Source organism: Pyricularia oryzae, chromosome 4 (genome assembly GCF_000002495.2).
Source record: "Pyricularia oryzae 70-15 chromosome 4, whole genome shotgun sequence".
In the NCBI taxonomy this organism is placed as follows: domain Eukaryota; kingdom Fungi; phylum Ascomycota; class Sordariomycetes; order Magnaporthales; family Pyriculariaceae; genus Pyricularia; species Pyricularia oryzae.
The window spans coordinates 3228564-3246178 of NC_017851.1; the positions used below are offsets into that span (position 1 = coordinate 3228564).

Below are 17615 nucleotides of genomic sequence, written 5' to 3' on the forward strand. Positions count from 1 at the left end.
AGAGGTGAACAATCAACAATCTCAATTTTTAACTTCTACAGCTCCTGAAAGCCATTTTCTGAAACAGCCCCTGAGCGAGTTCTCGTCATCCAAAGGGGTCTATGAGGTATCGTCGTGCAAGAAAGAGAAGATATCTACAAAGAAATGCCGACTCCCGCCACTAACTCAACATGCGGCAATAGTTGTCCTTCTGCATCCGTCGCACCGCCAGCGAGATTGGAACGAAAACAGAGTATGATTCCGGACGAGTCCTTGTGTACTCTGACAAAGCTTCCCATCCAAGTCTGGTAATCTGAAGCGGATATAAAACATTAATACACCAACCGCCTGAACATAAATTGTCGCTGCAAACAAGGAGATGCGTAATCAACAACAATAATGATGACAAAGGAAATGATGACAATCTCAAAGGAAAAGTATGTAGTTGGTTCATAATGCGACTCGACGACGCATTGGTGTTTGAGAGATGGGGTCCAAAGCAATTAGGTAGGAATGACAAAGGAAATGAAGGGTGGAAAGATAGTAACGGCTAATTTATGCTGCTCCATGCAATAGTGGTATCATGATCTTTCTGAGACAGGCAAGGAAAAAGAAAAAGAAATGAATAGCAAACACCAAACATGATGCAGCGGTGTGACTTGAAAACACATGATCCCTCTGCCCGCAGCTCCTATTGCGTAAAACCATACATCCTGGTTTTGGGCTTCGCGCAGGGCTGAGAAGCCGGGCTGGGGCTCACGCCCATCCTAGCATTAACAATCCAGCCATACGCTGCGCATCCTATGTCGGGAGCGGCGGGAGGGCTTTATCGAGACTCTCGCGGCTAATGGATCCCTTGGTGCTACGCGCATCGGAATTGGACCGCACTCGGCCTGTCTTTATGATGTGGCCACCACCCCCGACCACTCCGTACCCACTGTCTGCACTTTCGGGCTTCAGATGACTGCTTTTCGGTGGCGTCGGTGGAGGAAGGCCTTTCTGGTTGCCCTTCAACGCCGACAAGACGCTAAATCCATGCGAACGCCCCCGGTCCTTGGCTGGCGTAACGGGCCTGCGCTCGCTATGTGACGACATGTCCGAGCGGTTTGACACACGGCTTCTGCTTCTCCCACCCATTGAAGAGGCCTCTCCCGCCTCCTCCACCACCGGCAGTACAGCTGCAGGTTGCGCAGGCTCCCTGCGTTCCGATGCGGTCGAGGCAGAACCGTTCACCTTAGACCCAGGTGCCGTAGATCCCTTCGATTCCATTGGCCCGTCAGTCGTTGTGCGCAAGATCATGTCTGGCACTTCCTGCTCTCGCTCGGGGTGCTTGAATGCCTCATGCTCTGCCCTCCGTACTACGTCCTCGACCTCAGGGGACTTCGATCCAGGGATAGGAGGTGGTTGATGGGATGGAACCGGTGGGATCGCATTCGTTTTCGAACGGGAGTTGCTGTTCCAGCTCGAGACACGTTCCTTGCCCTTCTCCCTATCCTCTTGCGCAGCTGCGGCCTGGGCATCCGCCACAGCTGCAGCAGCTTGCATACGAGCGTCCCGCTCCTGGGTTTCCCGTTCTACCTCTTCCGGTGACATCGTTATGCCAGACATGAAGTTGATGAAGCGGTCTCCATATTCTTCCGGAGGAACTGGCGAGATCTGAGTCCTATCGTGTGACAAACCCTTCCAGAAGTGTTCTATCTTCTTGAGGAATCCATACTGAGCAAAAATGGTGTTAGTAGGGGGGCTGAGGAACGAAGGTCATAAATGTGTAACAAACTTACGTGAGTAAGGCAGTCGATGACTCCCAGATAATAGATCTCTTCGCCAGGGCTATTGTCTTCGTGGGTGGCTTGAAATCCCCCATCATCTTTGTAGAATACTGAATCTGACCTGACCCCTTGTTCCAACTCATTTGGCATAGTGCTGCTGCCTTCGCCCATTGGTATAGGCCTCTCGGATTTGATCATCTGCCTCAGCTCCCGTGCTTTCCTCTGGTTCTCCAGCTTCGATGGCGTCCGCAAGAGTACTGACTTCGCAGGGTCGGGCTCATCCGGGCCTGCGCTACCACCTGGATTGAAGACTTGGAGGGTCTTGTGTCGCAGATTCTCCTCATTTCCTCGTTGAAGATCGTGAATCCCAATGAGCAAAGAGTAATCCATGATCTTTAGCTTTTGCAGCAACTTGACGTCCTTCCTCAGCTGTTCCAAAAATAGCTGCTTCTTTTGGATCCCAAGCTCCAAGTGCTTCTTACGCCTGAGCCAGTTCAGATCCTTCAGAGTGGCACGTGGATTCTGTCCCAGGTTGTCTTCCTTGTAGTCTCTCCCAATAGTGGAGCCCTTCAGATCAAACGTTTGGTGGATGTCCCGGTGCGGTGGGAAGAGGTTGTTCATGACCACGAAGTGAATCTTGCGACCATATGCAACCTTCACACGATGGAGACCATAGAACTGAGACAGCAACGTGTTCGGATTTTCGGTCGCGTGTTCGTAGTAGTCCTTGAGAATCTTGCGAAGAAATTTGTGTTCCGAGTGATGAATGGTTTTGATGATATACTTATAGTCGCGGGAAAAGTAGAAGAAGCTGCCGCTCTTGCCGGGAGAACCGAGCTCAGACAAGATATACTTGCCAGTCAGAGACATCAGATAGTCGGCGGGATCGAGACCGAAGATGGCACGGAGGCGGCGGAAGACCCACGGCGCGTAGTCCTTGAACTTGAAGTCGTATTTTGCGGATGGAACAAGTTCATTGCCGGCACTGGTTTACGTCAGTTAGAATGAAAAAACACAACAGTGTACAAAATCTAGCCTCTGCAATACTTACACGTCAAACGTGGACTTTTGCTTGGTCTGGAAGTCTTCGTCGGTCAGTGCCCTATCCAGCTTCGCGTTCGTTCGCGAAACAGAGACGCGAATGCCCGTAAGCATGTTGTAGGCTGCAACCCAGTTGGTGTGTTTTTCGTCGACCTTGTTTCCGATGACAACCCGGTCGTCGTCCTCTTCCAAACGCTTGCGCTTGCTCGCCCTCTTTTGACGGTATGCCTCGGCCCACCTAAGAGCGTCGTCGTCTGGTATTATCTCGTCACGGGGCATGTCGGAGTGCAGTGACCTGGTATTCCTACGAACCAAGCTCAGAGAAGCCCTACGCCCGCCAGTTGGCGTGTTGGTGGGTGAGAACCGCCCACTGGTATAAGCTGCATCCGGACCATCCCGAGACCCCCTAGACGGACCAACCTTTGGTACTTCCAAGGTGTGACGGTGTTTCAGAGCAGCCCCTGGTGGTGCGAGCCCAGCCGAGGAGGACGATGGCGTGCCTCCATTAGAGTTGTAATGAGGAGGAGATGAGAAGCGGTGAGGTACGCCGTTGCGTTCCGGAGTGGCGGGCGTGGGACTTGTAGGGTTAGAGAAGTTATGGGAAGGGGCACTGGCAGTAGAGGTATCCAGAGTGACGACATCGGCCCGGTGCATGGGCTTCATGTACATATCAACTGGTGTGGGCGGTATTGATTCGCCATTCGTCGAGGTCATTGATGCTCTCAACAAATGGCTGTCTCGGTGAGCAGCCGACACGTGCATCTTCTGATCATCGTGGTTCATGCCATTACTGATCCTTTGCCGCGGAGGCTCAGGGGGCGAGTGTGCGGGTGGGGACATGTACTGCTGTTGTTGATTTGGAGTGGAGGAGACGGTTCTGTCGACCAAGGTGGTTGTGGTAACACCATTTACCAATGGCTTTCGGTAAAAGGATTCGGTGGTCTCGACATGAGAGAGCTTCTCGCCGGCGCCGGGCTTCCCGTTCGACATCGCTGTGGCGGACGTCATGTCGGCGGGAATTGAGGTATTGCCCGCCGAATCGTCCCCATTCAGGCGTGTCGGGGGAGCGCAGGCCGACGACGAGTTTGATGTGTTGCTCGAGGTGCTGCTGTAGGCTTCGTCGAAACTATCATTCGATGGATGTGAAGAGGGGGCCCGGTGCACAGGCTGGTTTCCATGGACCTTGTCGCTAGTGAAGCCAAAGTCGAAATGGACGACGCCGGCGGCGTTTGGTTTGAAGTCTGAGTGCAAGCTGTCGGGCTGCTGTTGGCTTTCGATAAAAGACCTGGAGGGCATTTCGCGGTAGATGGTGCACAGAAATACTCAATATTATTTTGAGCAATGCTGCGAGGACCGACGGCTAGGGGTGGCCGATTGTCCTAGACATGCTCAAATGATGGTGTCGGTGTCGATATCGGGTATTTGGTTGCAAGTTTGTTGGTCGGAAAGTCGTGGGAAAAAAGGAGGTTCGAACGGAGAAAGTTGGCACGAGTGTGGGTGTGCCTCAGCTCCCGGGATCTTGGCCACGACAGGGTACCTCCTACCTAAACTGGGCTCTTAGGCTTCGGTCTCTTCGGGCACTCCACCATGCGCTGGCTGGCGGGCTCGCGCTGTTAAACAGGACCAGACGTCAATCAACAGGCGGTCGGGCCACAACCCAATTCTTTAGTTCTACACTGTAATCCGATCATTCGGCGGGCACACGCACCAGCCGATGATGGAATTCAAGGTTGGGGAGTTGAAGTAATTGATTGACGGAATGATAACAAATTTGAGCGAGCAGAATTTTTTGGGGGGGGGGGGGGGGGGGTTGCTAGTTGGTAACCCAAGAAAGACGCACGCTGATCGGGCAGGTGCACAGCTGATAACGGACGCGCAAGATTTGAGTGAGGCTGGGCGAATCCCCAGCCGCCAGTCAATCCAATCCAATCCAATCCACAATTGCCTGTCGCTGCAGGCTGGCGACGGCTGGTGCATAGAAGTAAGTACCCAAGTAGATCCTGTAGCTCTTCTTTTCGACAATGACGGCTATGGCCCTTTTGGCGTCTGCAGCGGCAGCCATGACGCATTGCTGGCAGCCGACAACACCAGACTTGGGAGACGTACTGCATGCCGGCCTGCCGGCTCTAACGCGCCTTAGTCTATTTAGATAGGTAGCATTATGGAGAGGTCGTATCGAACTCGACTAGGACTCTGTAAATAACGTATTCTTCAATTCATTAGGTACAACTACCTAACTAGATAGGGGACTCTGTACTTCAACCTCACGGCAAATCCACCCTAACCCGCCGGATTTAGCGTCAAAAGCTACTCCGCCACAGACCACCGGGATTAAACCGCGAATCAATTTATGGATCATTGACTGGGGAATCCAGGATGTATCCCCGACTTTGGCTCCTCACTCATTTCTTTGTCTATATTGCAACGCGTAAGCCTTGGATGCCCTTTCACAAAGGCCGATCTTGCTTTAGAACGAAACTTGATATAATTACCTCTCTATGCATTAGTTTCCACGTTTGCGCTGTCCGAACCAAGACTTCTAACATTTTCATATGCATCGTTTGAACTTCAACTTCACGAACCAACCTTTACGTTTCTTTTAACTACCTATATATTTTTGGCAACCTCCACTTTGACATGGTGTCGAGACAAACCCACGGCTCTACGGTACAGTATTACCCAGTTGCTTTCTACAGTATCCGGCCTTGACGGCATTATCAACGCATATTACCGGCGATAACCCCAACGCGCCCTGAGCTCGGTCACATGCTTTCTTATGCGCCCAGTGCAAATCAAGTTTCAGTGGATTAAGGAGGCTTGAGCGGACAAGTTACTGCGAGAGTAGAAAAGCATTGTGGCAGATTCAGACGCGTTCCATTCCTTCTTTTGGAACTAGCCTGCACCAAGAACATCAGGCACAACCCTATCAGGTTGCCAATTGTATCACTTCATGCAATAATCCGAACACAACTCCACGATAATAAACAACTCCAGGGATGTCTGAGGATCGACTTTTGTTCAACACAGATTGCGCACGAACCGATGGGAAGTTTTGCCAACTTGCAGTCGTGTTAATTCATGAACTCTCGATGAGCTAGATTGGAAAAGCTGCAGATGCCTCAACCAGTATTTCTTGATCAAGGACCCTGAAATCGGGGCAAGGTCCTGCTAGCTCCTGCATGGTCCGGTTCTGTGTCGCAGTTTCAATGAGACGTAAGAAATTGACCGTCGTCACTCGTATGGCACGCTGCTGAAAGGACAATAAAGACAATGCCGAAAAAGCCATTCCATTTGCCATTAAATAACGCCGAAGGACAGTCCCAGAAACTTCCGTCACCATCCATGATTTTTTGCTGTCCCCCCATGAACCATTGCATTCGTCGCCCTTTCGGATACCCCGCTCGATTGCTCACAATCCGGGACCTGGTCGATCGATCATTGTTTGGAAAAAGGAACAAAGAGACTCGTGTGGAAGAATGCTGATTTAAACGTCGGCGATCTCACGCAGACGCCTGAGGGTCGACCTGGCGGCAGCGGCGGCGGGGGTCGAGACGACGTAGGCTCCTCCGCTGATGGTCTTCTTGCAAGCACCGCAGTTCCAGATGCCAACCGAGTGCCTCTTGACGGTGTTCTTGCCGCAGAAGGTGCTGTTGACCTTTTTGTCAGTCTTCACTTTTGTGATTTCGAGGGCGCGACCCCTCCAACTGCTCGCGATTATTTGTTGGCTCGTTTCGACATACCATGTGTACCTGGCGTGCTGGCTGATTTCCATACGCTTGACCTGCTTCCTCAGGGAGGCACCATATCTGTGCGGATGTCAGAGTCGACTCGATGCGCTTTGAGAATAATTTTGCTGGTGTGCGAAAATGGCGGGGACTGCATTTCTTTCGTACCTAGTACCGTACTTGCCGGTGATACCGACCTCTGCGATGTGTTAGCGACCAGAAAATCATGAATCTCATGAGTTCATGACCATAGGCATATACTTACTGGTTGTGCGCTTCGCCATTGTGATTGATTTGGGGGCAAGAGAATGTTCTTGTCGATTTGCGAAGCGTACGGCGTTGTTGTCACGGTTTGTGGGTTTTGGCTTGACCACTGGTTAATTTTGTCAAGTCTGGTGGTGCTGGGTTTGGCCCACGTGACAAACTTTGTGGCTAGCTGCTGTGCTGGGACCTTCGCCCCACGCAGCCACTTCAAGCGGGGCAGCACAGCCAGGCAAAGAGCAGACCGTCAGTATCACGTGTCTACCATGCTTGAAATGGGGTTGGGTTGACTGCAATTAGCCGAGCTTTGTGCGATCTTGGGTTGAGGAGCGCCAAAAGAGAGAGAGAGATGGAGAGAAAAAAAAAAGAAAAAAATCAAGAATCCAAAATCGAAATCAAAGCCAGCAAGGCAATGCCATCTGCAAAGAGATACTGTGATGCAATAGTAATATGATATTGGCAAGTGAAGAGGTAGTCGCATTCATCGTGATGCCATGGCGTCTTCATGGTTACCTTGGTGTGGAGCATCGCAGCTCGGTCTCATCCGTTAATGACATCTCGTCTTTTCCTGCGCCTTGGCTTGTCCGTACAATTAATTCCCCATTCTCGAGAGTCTCCTCACATTGGACGAGCCTGACAATCAGGTAAAATGGGCAAATGTACGTAATTGCACCAATGATTGAAGCTCCTTGGCAGCGAGGAATTAGAGTGGTAGGTAACTGGACTTTTGGATTCAATACACTAATCTGACATAAACCAGCAACCTTGAGTAAGGCATTGTATCGCTCATGCCCCGGCCACCACAGCCAGGCCATCATATATAGTCTTCTTAACAGCATAGAATGTACCACCCATCCGCGCGGCCGGCCCGCCACCAGTCCCTGGGACGCCCACGCTTTCAATCTCGACTCTGCCGGCAGCAGTCTTGCGAACGACGACGGTTCCGTCGATTAGGAGTGTACCCTCTCCTCGAAAATCTGCAGAGTGCCCCAGGTTCTGCATCGTCCTCCGCAGATCAGCAAGCCTCAGCTCACCAACGTGTAGTACTTGAGCAGCAGAGCGTGAGGCCGAGACCATGGCGACGGGCAATACATCGAGTGTGGGCATGACGCCCACATCCTCATCTTCTGCGGTCGGTTCCTGGTCGTCGACCCCCGTAGCTTTGATCTTTTGTCTCTTGTTCGCACCATCATCATCTGCAATCAGCAGCGGTATGCCGTTCTTTTGTGCTGCAGGTGTTGCTGTGAGCTGCGCGGTGACTGTGACAATGCCCAACCCGCGAACTTGCTGCCACTTGAGTCGCTTAACCAGTGGGTCGGCAAGCTTAACTACCCATGCATTTGTATCAACCGACGCATCGACGACCGCGCCAACTGGAGGGGTGAAGACCTCGATTGCGTTTCTGCGACAATCGTCAGCTACTGCCTCGGTTTCGTCCGCAGAACCCGCCACTAGAATGAGCTTCCTCGGTTGAATCAAAGGAATCAACATTGCAAGACTCCTGCGATCGTGTAGGCCTGAGAAGTCAATCAGAGCCAGGCGAAGATTGACCGAGACGGTTGTTGATGTATGTACAAGCTTCGCAGGGCCCGTGACTACCTCCTCTTCAACATCTTCAACCAGGTCAAGCTCATCCGGAGCAGGCCCTGAAGCTGCTTGTGCTGCGTCTGCGTCATCGGCTTGTCCCCGCTGTCCACGCCTGTTCAGCCCATTAGCAGCGTTTCTGGACCCTGCATCGTCCCATTTTCGTTTTTGGCCAAACCCATCCTGGCCGTCACTCTGCAGCTGTTGTGTGTCCGGTCTTTCGTTCTCTTCCCGCTCCTCGGCGCGCAAGTAGTCTTCTGGACGGATGAGTTCGCCAAACTCGTCATTTCTCTTTCTTCGAACAGCAAGGGGGAACATTCTTTCGCGTCCCTTCTTGCCTTTGACAGGAAAGTCGTAGACGCCCGGCTTCTTTAGCAGTATCATAACCCCAAGATCTTCGTCCTGAAGCACAACCTTTTTCCTGCTGGCCTGGGTTGTGGATGCGTTCAATGCTTTGCCCTGCTGCTCGTTCTCCGAGTCGTCAGAGTCGCTTGATGACTCAGAAGACACATCGTCGGCTACATCCGCAGATGCCTCCAAAGCCGACGCGCCCCCACCTTGAACGGTAGCGTTGAGCTGCCGCTGAGTTGCCAGCCATTGCTGGTATATTGAGAGTTCGCTATCAGCCAGGGGAACCTTCTTCGACTCCCTGATTTGCAGCTCCCTGCCACCGGCAAATACTTGCTCGGCGGAGCCAGCCCCACTGGACTGCTCGTCCGCCACTCCATCTCTGCGCTCCTTCCACCATCTCCACAGTTGCCGTGATATTGACGGGTTATCCCTCGAGCTTTCGGCAGGCTTCTCGGGGAGAATCACCATATTCCTGGAGTCGTTGGCGATGGCCGAAATGATGTCCTTGGAGAAGCCCCACTCGAGGCTGGTGTCGGTAGCCAATATGACCTTCCCTCTGAGCTCATCGGTGGAGGGCTCCAACAACTTGAGAACCTGCGCTTTGCGATCCAGCAACCTCAAATATTTGAAATCGAATGGTCCTCCGTCTTTGCCCTTTGCATCCGCATTGCCACCTGCACCATTTGTTCTCCGGAACCCCTGGTCTGCTCCAGCCTCGAACTCCTGCACGATGCTGTTGTCCATCCACTCAAACATACTCTTTGCCAGTTTGATAGTGCTGTGAACGCTGCGGCCGGCCAGGTATAGCTTCGCAGTGCTGAGACCGCCGCCTTCAGTGCTGGCTTCTGAGCGCCAAGCATGCTCGAGTAGGTATGCTAGTTCCAACACCCTTGCGCTCGAGTCCACGGGGATCAAAACTGTGCCACCTCTGGAGATAGCCATCCTCATGGTGTCCAGCAATTGTTTGTCTCGCGCAGCTCTTGTCAAGCCACCCTCTGCGGTCCGTGTACTGCAAACGAGCGCTGTCGGTTTTCTGAGCTGCTCAATGACCTCTGCACCACCACCTCCGTGTCCGCCACCCATCCAGGCAGCGCCGGCATAGACATTGTCTCTGGCCAGATTCCAATCGACCGCGTACACTATCGACTCCATTCCATGCTGGATGTGCCATATCGTACCTCCTAGTGAGTGTCCGGCATTGTAAGCCGTGATGGTTAAGCCGTTGAGCGGAGGCGAGAACGGCGACGCGAGCGGCTGGTGAGGTTGTGAGTACTTCAGGGGTTGGATGAGTGAGAAGTATTTCGCGATCTCGTCGGGAGATGGTGCCTGAAGAAGAAAGCCGTGTCCGTTTGTCTGCGTTTGTGAGAAGGAATATGAGGCTTCAGCCAAGGCACTATCTGGTATCGAAGTAGCTGCCGCCGGCGTCGATGAATACAAGTCCTGGATAAGCGTCCGGCCGAGATCGATGGCGGGCTGCGTTGCGTATATTGGAATTCGTGCGAAGAGCGGGAAATTCTTGCAGCAATGGACCAATGCGGAGAGATGCGGTACGGTCGCATGCGTAAGAAGTATCAATGATAATGTGGGAACTTGTCTAAGTAGCCATAGTCAGCATTAATGCTGTCGCAAGCAGACGTAGTGATGTAGCCATCTGCGGAAAGCATACTTTTCGACCTCCTTGAGCTTCTCAACATCAAATGTCTCGTCCCATCCAATGTCTATGAGGACCTTTACACCGCCATCTAGCTCCAACAATGACTGGGACGCTGTCGCTTCGGACAGCGCGCCCTGGAGAGGGCTGAAAGTAAACATTATCGCGGGCTTGGGTTGGAGGAAGCTAGTCTAACGAAGACTCGTCATCTTCTTGTGATTTCGAAAGCTTATGTCTGCATTGGTATCGCCATGCACGTTCGAATAAACAGCGCGGTCGGTATGCACGTATTTATTCCAGGTCGAACTGCTAGGTTGAAGGTGTCGGGATAAAATGGATTACCTGCGTTCTTGGGAGTGATTGCCGGCGCAGTGTAGATTTGCGCTTGGGTTTCGCCGCAGCAAGGAATGCACTTGTCGCGTCAAGCTCCACACGTGCTGGCCCAAATAGTGCGGCAACTCATTGCTGCAGGTCCCAGCATCGACGTTTGTCAGGTCCCCACCCCGAGTCCCACAAAACACAACTGCAGAGTCCGTTCAAAGCTTCGGCGACGGAATAATGCTTCGGAAGACATTTGCAACATACGGTACTTCGTAACTTTAGGTGGGGTTCCAATACTATAAGCCAAGTTCAGGTACCGAGGTACCTATAGCACCTGAAGGCAAGAACCTTGACCCTGGCATGAGCCTGAAGCTTGACAGCCTAAACCAGGTGGGACGGGATTATTATTAGCAAGCCAGTAAAGACCACCTTTGGGGAAAAGGCCAGCAAACCATACCGCCGCCCAAGGCTTGGAGGTTAAATCTAGAATTCGGCCTTGCGACACATCTCAGCCTGCGCTTGACTGCAAGTCTTTTATACATACACTTTCTCGATGACCATGACATTCGACTTGGGTGCATGATCGATCTCGCCTTCCCCAGCTAATGTCTTGTTTATTACCCACGCTTTCTCAGTATTGCAGGTACCTAAGGTAACCCAAAATATCAGTTGGCCTCGACTTGGAGGGGCAGACACACCCAACGAACTTACTTCCCCGAGCAACCACACCGACTACGGCCACAACTTGCAGATGCAGTGAGCTCCATGGCCGACTACTCTATGTATCATGCCCTCGGGCAGGGCGAACAGCTGGACCCCAACGACCCGAATCGCACAAGCCAACCTGCACCTCCCCAGTTCCAGCCGCCCGCGGCACAGTTCCCAGCTCAGCAGAGTCCAGCCTACGGTTCCCCGGTTTCTGCAACTGCACCACCCGGCCAACCAGCGGCACCCGGCTATGGCGCGCCCATGCAAGCACAGCAGGCTCCCGGAGCGCAGGGTTACTTTCAGGGCCAGCCTTCTCCGGGTCAGGATGCCGACCTGGCGGCACAGATGGGGGGCATGAACCTAGGCCAGGAGGCTGCGTCGGCGCATGGGAAGAAGAAAAAGAAGGACAGGCACGCCTATCATACCGTTGAAGCTACTGGTTCGTCACAGGCTTTCAATGGCATCCCGCCTGCTGGGACGGCGGCGACAGCTTTCTTGAATTCCGACCCTTCGGGTACCGCCGGCTTTGTTGGCCAAGTAGACCCGCAGGCCAACCAGTTCCCAAGGCAGGCTGGTGTACAATTTCCTGCTCAGGGTGGCACGCCGTTTCCTGCGCCTTCCTCGCAGTTCGCCCCCGTACCAGGCGGCCCCGCATCGCAGCCCGCCTTTGCACCAAGCGGCGGTTCCTCCCAAGTCTCGCCCGATGAGATCCCTAGTGTCCCAGTCTCTCGTGACTCAGTTCAGCAATACTTTTTCAGCAATGTCTATCCCACTTTCGAACGACATGTGCCTCCGCCTGCCGCCATCTCCTTCGTCGCCTATGACCAGGGCAACTCTTCTCCTAAATATGCTCGTCTGACCATGAACAATATCCCCTCGAGCACAGAAGGCCTGCAAAGTACTGGCTTGCCCCTGGGTCTCATACTGCAACCTCTAGCCCCGTTACAGGAGGGAGAGTCTCCGATCCCGGTCCTGGACTTTGGTGATGCTGGACCTCCAAGATGCCGGAGATGTCGAGCCTATATCAACCCTTTTATGATGTTCAGGGCTGGTGGTAACAAATTCGTCTGCAACCTTTGCACCTACCCCAACGATACCCCATCCGAATATTTCTGTGCGACCTCGCCACAAGGTGTACGTGCCGACCGAGACCAACGGCCGGAGCTCTGCCGGGGTACAGTCGAGTTTGTTGTGCCCAAGGAGTACTGGACAAAAGAGCCTGTCGGCATGCGCTGGCTGTTTGTGATCGATGTGACCCAAGAATCTTATAACAAGGGCTTCCTAGAGTCCTTTTGTGATGGTGTCCTGAGGGCACTATATGGTGGGGATAGTAGTGAGGACGAAAAGGATGAAAATGGAGAGCCCAGTGTGAAAAGGAGTATACCGCCTAACGCAAGGGTCGGATTCGTCACGTTTGACAAGGACGTACACTTCTACAACGTCAGCGTATGTTATCTCTTCGCCTGCATCTGGGTGGCTTGCCACTTGTGCTCTGCTGTTGTGCTGAAAATGCTGACTGATGTCGGGTTTACAGGCGTCCTTGGAACAAGCCCAGATGATGATCATGACCGACATCGAGGATCCCTTCGTTCCACTCAGCGAGGGACTCTTCGTTGATCCTTATGAGTCCAAGTAAGTGATCATGATATCTGTCATTTCGTCAAATATAGGCTAACGATTTTGCAGGGCTGTCATCACTTCGCTTCTGAGCAGATTGCCAACTATGTTTTCCAACATTAAGAACCCAGAACCCGCGCTACTCTCCACTCTCAACTCAGCAGTGTCAGCACTAGAGAAGACTGGAGGCAAGGTCATTTGTTCACTCTCTGCGCTCCCGACCTGGGGCCCAGGACGGCTCTTCATGAGGGATGATGGCAAGCACCCTGGTGGCGAGATTGACAAGAAGCTTTTCACGACCGAGCACCCTGCCTGGAAGAAGCTGGCGGAGAAAATGGCGTCTAGTGGCATTGGTGTCGACTTTTTCATGGCTGCACCTTCCGGTGGCTACCTGGACATCGCAACCGTCGGTAAGTGTGACCTTGTTCGCTCACCCGTATTTCTTTGCGTGGCTCATGCTAATTCACGGACACAGGTCATGTTTCATCAACTACTGGCGGCGAGACTTACTATTACCCCAACTTCATCGCGCCTAGGGACAACACCAAATTGTCACTTGAGATCAAGCATTCTGTGGAACGGGAGACGGGATATCAAGCTTTGATGAAAGTCCGATGCTCGAACGGTCTCCAGGTTTCTGCGTACCACGGCAACTTCATCCAACACAATTTCAACGCCGACCTTGAGATTGGAGTTATCGACCAGGACAAGGCAATTGGTGTCAGCTTCAGCTACGATGGCAAGCTAGATTCAAAGCTGGATGCTCACTTCCAAGCCGCCCTACTGTATACCACAGGAAATGGAGAGAGGCGCGTACGATGCTGCAATATCATTGCCAGCGTAAATGAAAACCCACGCGAGAGCATGAAGTTTGTGGACCAGGACGCGGTTTATTCCATCCTCGCCAAAGAAGCTGCAACAAAGCTTGCAACAACATCGGCTTCTCTGAAGGACATCCGCCTCAGCCTCACAGAGAAGACGATCGACTCAATGGCAGGCTACCGGAAGAACCATACAGCCCAGTCGCACCCACCGGGTCAGCTCGTTATGCCTGAGCGACTCAAGGAGTTCTGTATTTACATGCTTGCACTCGTCAAGTGCAGAGCATTCAAGGGTGGTAGCGAGACATCGGACAGGAGAGTACATGAGATGCGCATGATACGGTCCATGAGCGCACTCGAACTCAGCTTGTATCTGTACCCACGTATGATTCCCATCCACAACCTTCAACCCGAGGAGGGCTTCCCGGATGCGCAAACTGGTCATCTCCGCATGCCACCCGCCATACGGGCGTCTTTCAGCCGCGTCGAGACTGGTGGTGTCTATTTGGTCGATAATGGACAACAATGTCTGATGTGGTTCCATGCGCAAACGTCGCCCAACCTGATTGCCGATCTCTTTGGAGAGGACAAGACGGAACTCAAGGCACTGGACGCGTACACCTCAACGTTGCCAGTCTTGGAAACACATTTGAACGCGCAAGTGCGCAACATAGTTGAGTTTCTACGGACGCTCCGCGGCTCCAAGGGGCTCACGATCCAGCTGGCACGACAGGGCATTGACGGGGCTGAATACGAGTTTGCACGTATGTTAGTTGAAGATCGGAACAATGAGGCACAAAGCTATGTCGACTGGCTGGTGCACATACATAAGGGCGTCCAACTGGAGGTTAGTATACAACCGCCGTCACGATCACACGCGATATCGAGCAATTTTGCTGACAGAAATTGAAATACAGTTGACTGGGCAGAGGAAGAAGGAAAACCACAGTGAATCATCGACGCTGTCAAACTTTGCTGGTTTGCGACCTGGGTACTGGTAGGTCAGGGATGCAGTGTCACCAACGCATCTCGGTTTCACATGATATGACCAATTTAAGTATAGATTCAAAATGAATTATTTTACGGCCTACGAGAGGGATTTTCTGAGGCCGATACAGCCACCTTGATCCCCTGTTACTGTTTTGCTGTGCATTATGGGGGGTTTTTTTGGTGTTTTTTTTTTTCTTAGTCTTTAATGGCGCGCCGAGCTGGTGACGTTTGGCCCTACGTAGTGTGCTCGCAGCAGCCAAGGACAAGAAAACCAGGGATTCATTTTTACTTACTTTGGTGATTGGTACAAAAGCAGATGATTTGGTTTCCAGAATGGTTGTTCTCAACGATTTTAACAGGGTGATTTTAACCAGCTTCGATCTCGTGAGGTCGCTTCGTGTCTCGTCTTTTACTACTCTGAACACCCATTATCATCATAATGTTGTTGCGTAGTGTTCGCACCTAGTGGTTTCTCTCCGATGTGTATCAGTTCAGTCGGCACCCAAGTCACAATTTGATTTCTCCGCTTTTGCACCGCAAACGTTGCCCAAAAAAAGGTACGCAATCCAGATCTCATCGCCGGAACGCCTTGGATCGGATCTTTTTAATCTCGCGCAACTTTCCTCATCGGAGAACCCCGCGCCAACCCGGGAGTTTTCGAGTCACATCAAAAGCGATGAGGGCGCATAATCTGCCTACCAAGTTTTTTGTTTTGTGATCTATCTCGGCGGGACCCGCATGAAAGATACCGGGGAATTTCACCAGGAGAAAAAAAAAATATGACCGGCGAATCTAACGTCGAGGTCTTTTTTTTTTCCTGCCTGTACCTTGTTGGAGCATCAACCACATTTACTCCCTGTCGTTTCTGCTCGCCCATAGCGGTATAGTTGATGATCGTCTTGATATCAAAACTAGCTGCCAACAGCCACTTTGTGCATCAAACCACCGAACACATATTCGCATCGAGCTTTTGTCATGTGAGTACGGCTCGGGCGCCTCTCCCGCCAAGGCTTTTGGTTTTGTTTTCAGAAGGAGAAAAAAAGAAGTTGCTCTGATGACGCCAAGATCCAAAAGCAACTGGCGGGTATTATGCTGCCGAGAAGATTCTTTATTCAGGGTTGCTCTTTTTTTTTTTTTTTTTTTTTTTTTCTTTCATAAATCCATACACTGTTACTTTCCAATAAGTTTCTCTATTGTACCTGATAACTGCATTTGTAATGTTCCACGGAGTAAGCTCTCCTTTTCACCATACACCCGATTGCTTGCATGCCACAGACTCTACCTTAAACCTCGACACCTACTCTCGAGAGAGAAGTGGCTGTTTCTTCTCCATGCGTCTTTTGGCTACAGGCCAGCCGCCTATCGGGACGGGGCTTCGGCTGCACGGTTCAGCAATAGGCAAAGGTTGCTTCTTCGTCTGTCTTTACTTTTTTTTCTGCTCCTTTCTCAGAAGAAGCACAAGCAAGACTCGCTTAAGAAATCACCCAAAAACCAGGTCAATCTAACCAGCTGTAATGATTGAGGTTTCATTGCCCTTCTTCTTTGTTTTCCCCCCAAGAAAAATATCGGAAACCACCCATGCCCGAAGCAGGTGTAGCTTGCGTGATTGCAGGAAGCACTTCGAACTGCACACCGCCAGTTGTTTTTTTTTTTTTTGGCTACTGCGTTCGGTGTTACTATTGTAGATATATACCATGTCAACATGTGTGTGCGTGGTGTGTTTCCGCGTGTGGCTACTGTACTCTTATTTGCATACCCATGCTTTTTTCGGCCTTGTTCTGGTCCCTTTGTACAGTAGTCTTGTGCCTTTCATGTATGGCAATGGGTTTGCTCCCCAGGTATTTTATTTTTCCTTTTCATCTCTTGTTTCTTTTTCTGCGTTTATCTGTAGCAAACACTCGCTAAAAATCCCCCATCAGCTCCTGGCAAGAATTTTTCAACAAGGCGACAGGATAAAGGGTGGCTTGAGGGTGAGAATGTCTGCAAAAAAGCAACACAAGAAGCAATGGCAAAGCATCAGCTCAACAGGCTCCCCCATCGAATCTAGCCACGCCTTAATTTTTTCTCCTCTTGGGTTGCCACACCGTCAATCACCGCCGTAAACCCGTCTTTCCCGCCTTTGCACCCAATGCCTGCCCTTGTCTTCGGGGGCTGTTGCTCGAGGTAATCATCCCACAGGCGTGCGGTTTGGATGCAAGGCGCCGTCATCGCTTGTGGCTTTGTTTTTTCCCCTCTCTCTCTTCGGCCCTTTCTTGAATTTTTTTTCCTATGTGTTGTCGATTTTGCAGATAATCACCGACGACGATCCCTCGGGGCTCAGCGACTATCCATTCCATTGCGTAGTTGGTCTGTCTGCGTGCAGCAGTGTTTGGTTTTTTTTTGTGCCTTTTGCTCAGGCAGCAGGGGCGACGATCATCGTTCGGCTGGTAACGTCATTCGTTGGTAAAAGAATTGCCCTTCTCGGTGATTCCGTAGCTGTTGGTTGCCATGACGTGCACGTACCTCAGCTTCGATTCTTCATTCTGAAGGCCGCCGCCATGAGGGCGTACTTCCGTGTGGGAGAAATGGGGCTTGAGGGGGTTGGTGAAGTTCTTGTCTTGTACGTCTTGTACATAGTGGCCGGATCACTGTGTACTCCGCATGTAGATGAGATAGTGCATCGGTATAGGTTGTTGGGCGGTCTGCAGCTGAAAGCGCCAGGTCTTTGCCGCCTCGTTCGTGGTAGGATTTGAGTGGTCGACAACCCTCCCGATCCTTAGGACCTGAGAAAGTCGTGTGGATCGTGCCGGGCTGGAGA

At 51.8% G+C, this 17615-nt stretch overlaps 6 protein-coding genes across 6 annotated transcripts; 2 read left to right on the plus strand and 4 right to left on the minus strand.

Moving 5' to 3' along the window:
• Nucleotides 1–3: 3 nt before the first annotated feature.
• Nucleotides 4–4287, minus strand: MGG_06572 (phosphatidylinositol-4-phosphate 5-kinase its3 (PtdIns(4)P-5-kinase)). Its single transcript, XM_003716916.1, has 3 exons — nucleotides 2800–4287; nucleotides 1761–2733; nucleotides 4–1695 (listed from the first exon to the last, which is right to left on the minus strand). Exons 1-3 carry the CDS (start codon nucleotides 4083–4085, stop codon nucleotides 781–783), a joined length of 3174 nt encoding a protein of 1057 aa, XP_003716964.1. The 5' UTR covers nucleotides 4086–4287; the 3' UTR covers nucleotides 4–780.
• A 417-nt stretch (nucleotides 4288–4704) lies between these two features.
• Nucleotides 4705–5428, minus strand: MGG_17163 (uncharacterized protein; the record flags this gene model as incomplete). The annotated part of the gene is made up of 2 exons (XM_003716917.1): nucleotides 4705–4930; nucleotides 5397–5428. The coding sequence occupies 2 exons, from the start codon at nucleotides 5426–5428 to the stop codon at nucleotides 4705–4707; spliced, it is 258 nt and encodes an 85-aa protein (XP_003716965.1).
• A 398-nt stretch (nucleotides 5429–5826) lies between these two features.
• MGG_06571 (60S ribosomal protein L43) lies at nucleotides 5827–6921 on the minus strand. Its single transcript, XM_003716918.1, has 4 exons — nucleotides 6780–6921; nucleotides 6683–6713; nucleotides 6530–6595; nucleotides 5827–6436 (listed from the first exon to the last, which is right to left on the minus strand). The coding sequence occupies exons 1-4, from the start codon at nucleotides 6796–6798 to the stop codon at nucleotides 6274–6276; spliced, it is 279 nt and encodes a 92-aa protein (XP_003716966.1). The 5' UTR covers nucleotides 6799–6921; the 3' UTR covers nucleotides 5827–6273.
• A 563-nt stretch (nucleotides 6922–7484) lies between these two features.
• Nucleotides 7485–10787, minus strand: MGG_06570 (uncharacterized protein). Its single transcript, XM_003716919.1, has 2 exons — nucleotides 10377–10787; nucleotides 7485–10304 (listed from the first exon to the last, which is right to left on the minus strand). Exons 1-2 carry the CDS (start codon nucleotides 10520–10522, stop codon nucleotides 7562–7564), a joined length of 2889 nt encoding a protein of 962 aa, XP_003716967.1. The 5' UTR covers nucleotides 10523–10787; the 3' UTR covers nucleotides 7485–7561.
• A 186-nt stretch (nucleotides 10788–10973) lies between these two features.
• On the plus strand, nucleotides 10974–15192 carry MGG_06569 (transporter sec24). Its single transcript, XM_003716920.1, has 5 exons — nucleotides 10974–12836; nucleotides 12925–13022; nucleotides 13077–13417; nucleotides 13483–14675; nucleotides 14746–15192. Exons 1-5 carry the CDS (start codon nucleotides 11448–11450, stop codon nucleotides 14827–14829), a joined length of 3105 nt encoding a protein of 1034 aa, XP_003716968.1. The 5' UTR covers nucleotides 10974–11447; the 3' UTR covers nucleotides 14830–15192.
• A 1328-nt stretch (nucleotides 15193–16520) lies between these two features.
• On the plus strand, nucleotides 16521–17550 carry MGG_17164 (uncharacterized protein; the record flags this gene model as incomplete). The annotated part of the gene is made up of 4 exons (XM_003716921.1): nucleotides 16521–16526; nucleotides 16738–16788; nucleotides 17107–17417; nucleotides 17487–17550. 4 exons carry the CDS (start codon nucleotides 16521–16523, stop codon nucleotides 17548–17550), a joined length of 432 nt encoding a protein of 143 aa, XP_003716969.1.
• Between the last annotated feature and the right edge of the window lie 65 nt (nucleotides 17551–17615).

Excerpts from the sequence above, each read along its gene's own strand:
- MGG_06572 (XM_003716916.1), bottom strand. The coding sequence starts at position 4,085 with ATGCCCTCCAGGTCTTTTATCGAAAGCCAACAGCAGCCCGACAGCTTG. Across the intron at positions 2,734-2,799 it reads CAAAAGTCCACGTTTGACGT|TGCCGGCAATGAACTTGTTC; the intron begins GTAAGTATTGCA and ends GACGTAAACCAG. Across the intron at positions 1,696-1,760 it reads TCATCGACTGCCTTACTCAC|TATGGATTCCTCAAGAAGAT; the intron begins GTAAGTTTGTTA and ends ATTTTTGCTCAG.
- MGG_06571 (XM_003716918.1), bottom strand. Across the intron at positions 6,596-6,682 it reads ACCGGCAAGTACGGTACTAG|ATATGGTGCCTCCCTGAGGA; the intron begins GTACGAAAGAAA and ends ACATCCGCACAG. Across the intron at positions 6,437-6,529 it reads CAGCACGCCAGGTACACATG|CACCTTCTGCGGCAAGAACA; the intron begins GTATGTCGAAAC and ends AAAGGTCAACAG.
- MGG_06570 (XM_003716919.1), bottom strand. The coding sequence starts at position 10,522 with ATGTTTACTTTCAGCCCTCTCCAGGGCGCGCTGTCCGAAGCGACAGCG. Across the intron at positions 10,305-10,376 it reads AAGCTCAAGGAGGTCGAAAA|ACAAGTTCCCACATTATCAT; the intron begins GTATGCTTTCCG and ends ATGGCTACTTAG.
- MGG_06569 (XM_003716920.1), top strand. The coding sequence starts at position 11,448 with ATGGCCGACTACTCTATGTATCATGCCCTCGGGCAGGGCGAACAGCTG. Across the intron at positions 12,837-12,924 it reads TACACTTCTACAACGTCAGC|GCGTCCTTGGAACAAGCCCA; the intron begins GTATGTTATCTC and ends TCGGGTTTACAG. Across the intron at positions 13,418-13,482 it reads CCTGGACATCGCAACCGTCG|GTCATGTTTCATCAACTACT; the intron begins GTAAGTGTGACC and ends TCACGGACACAG.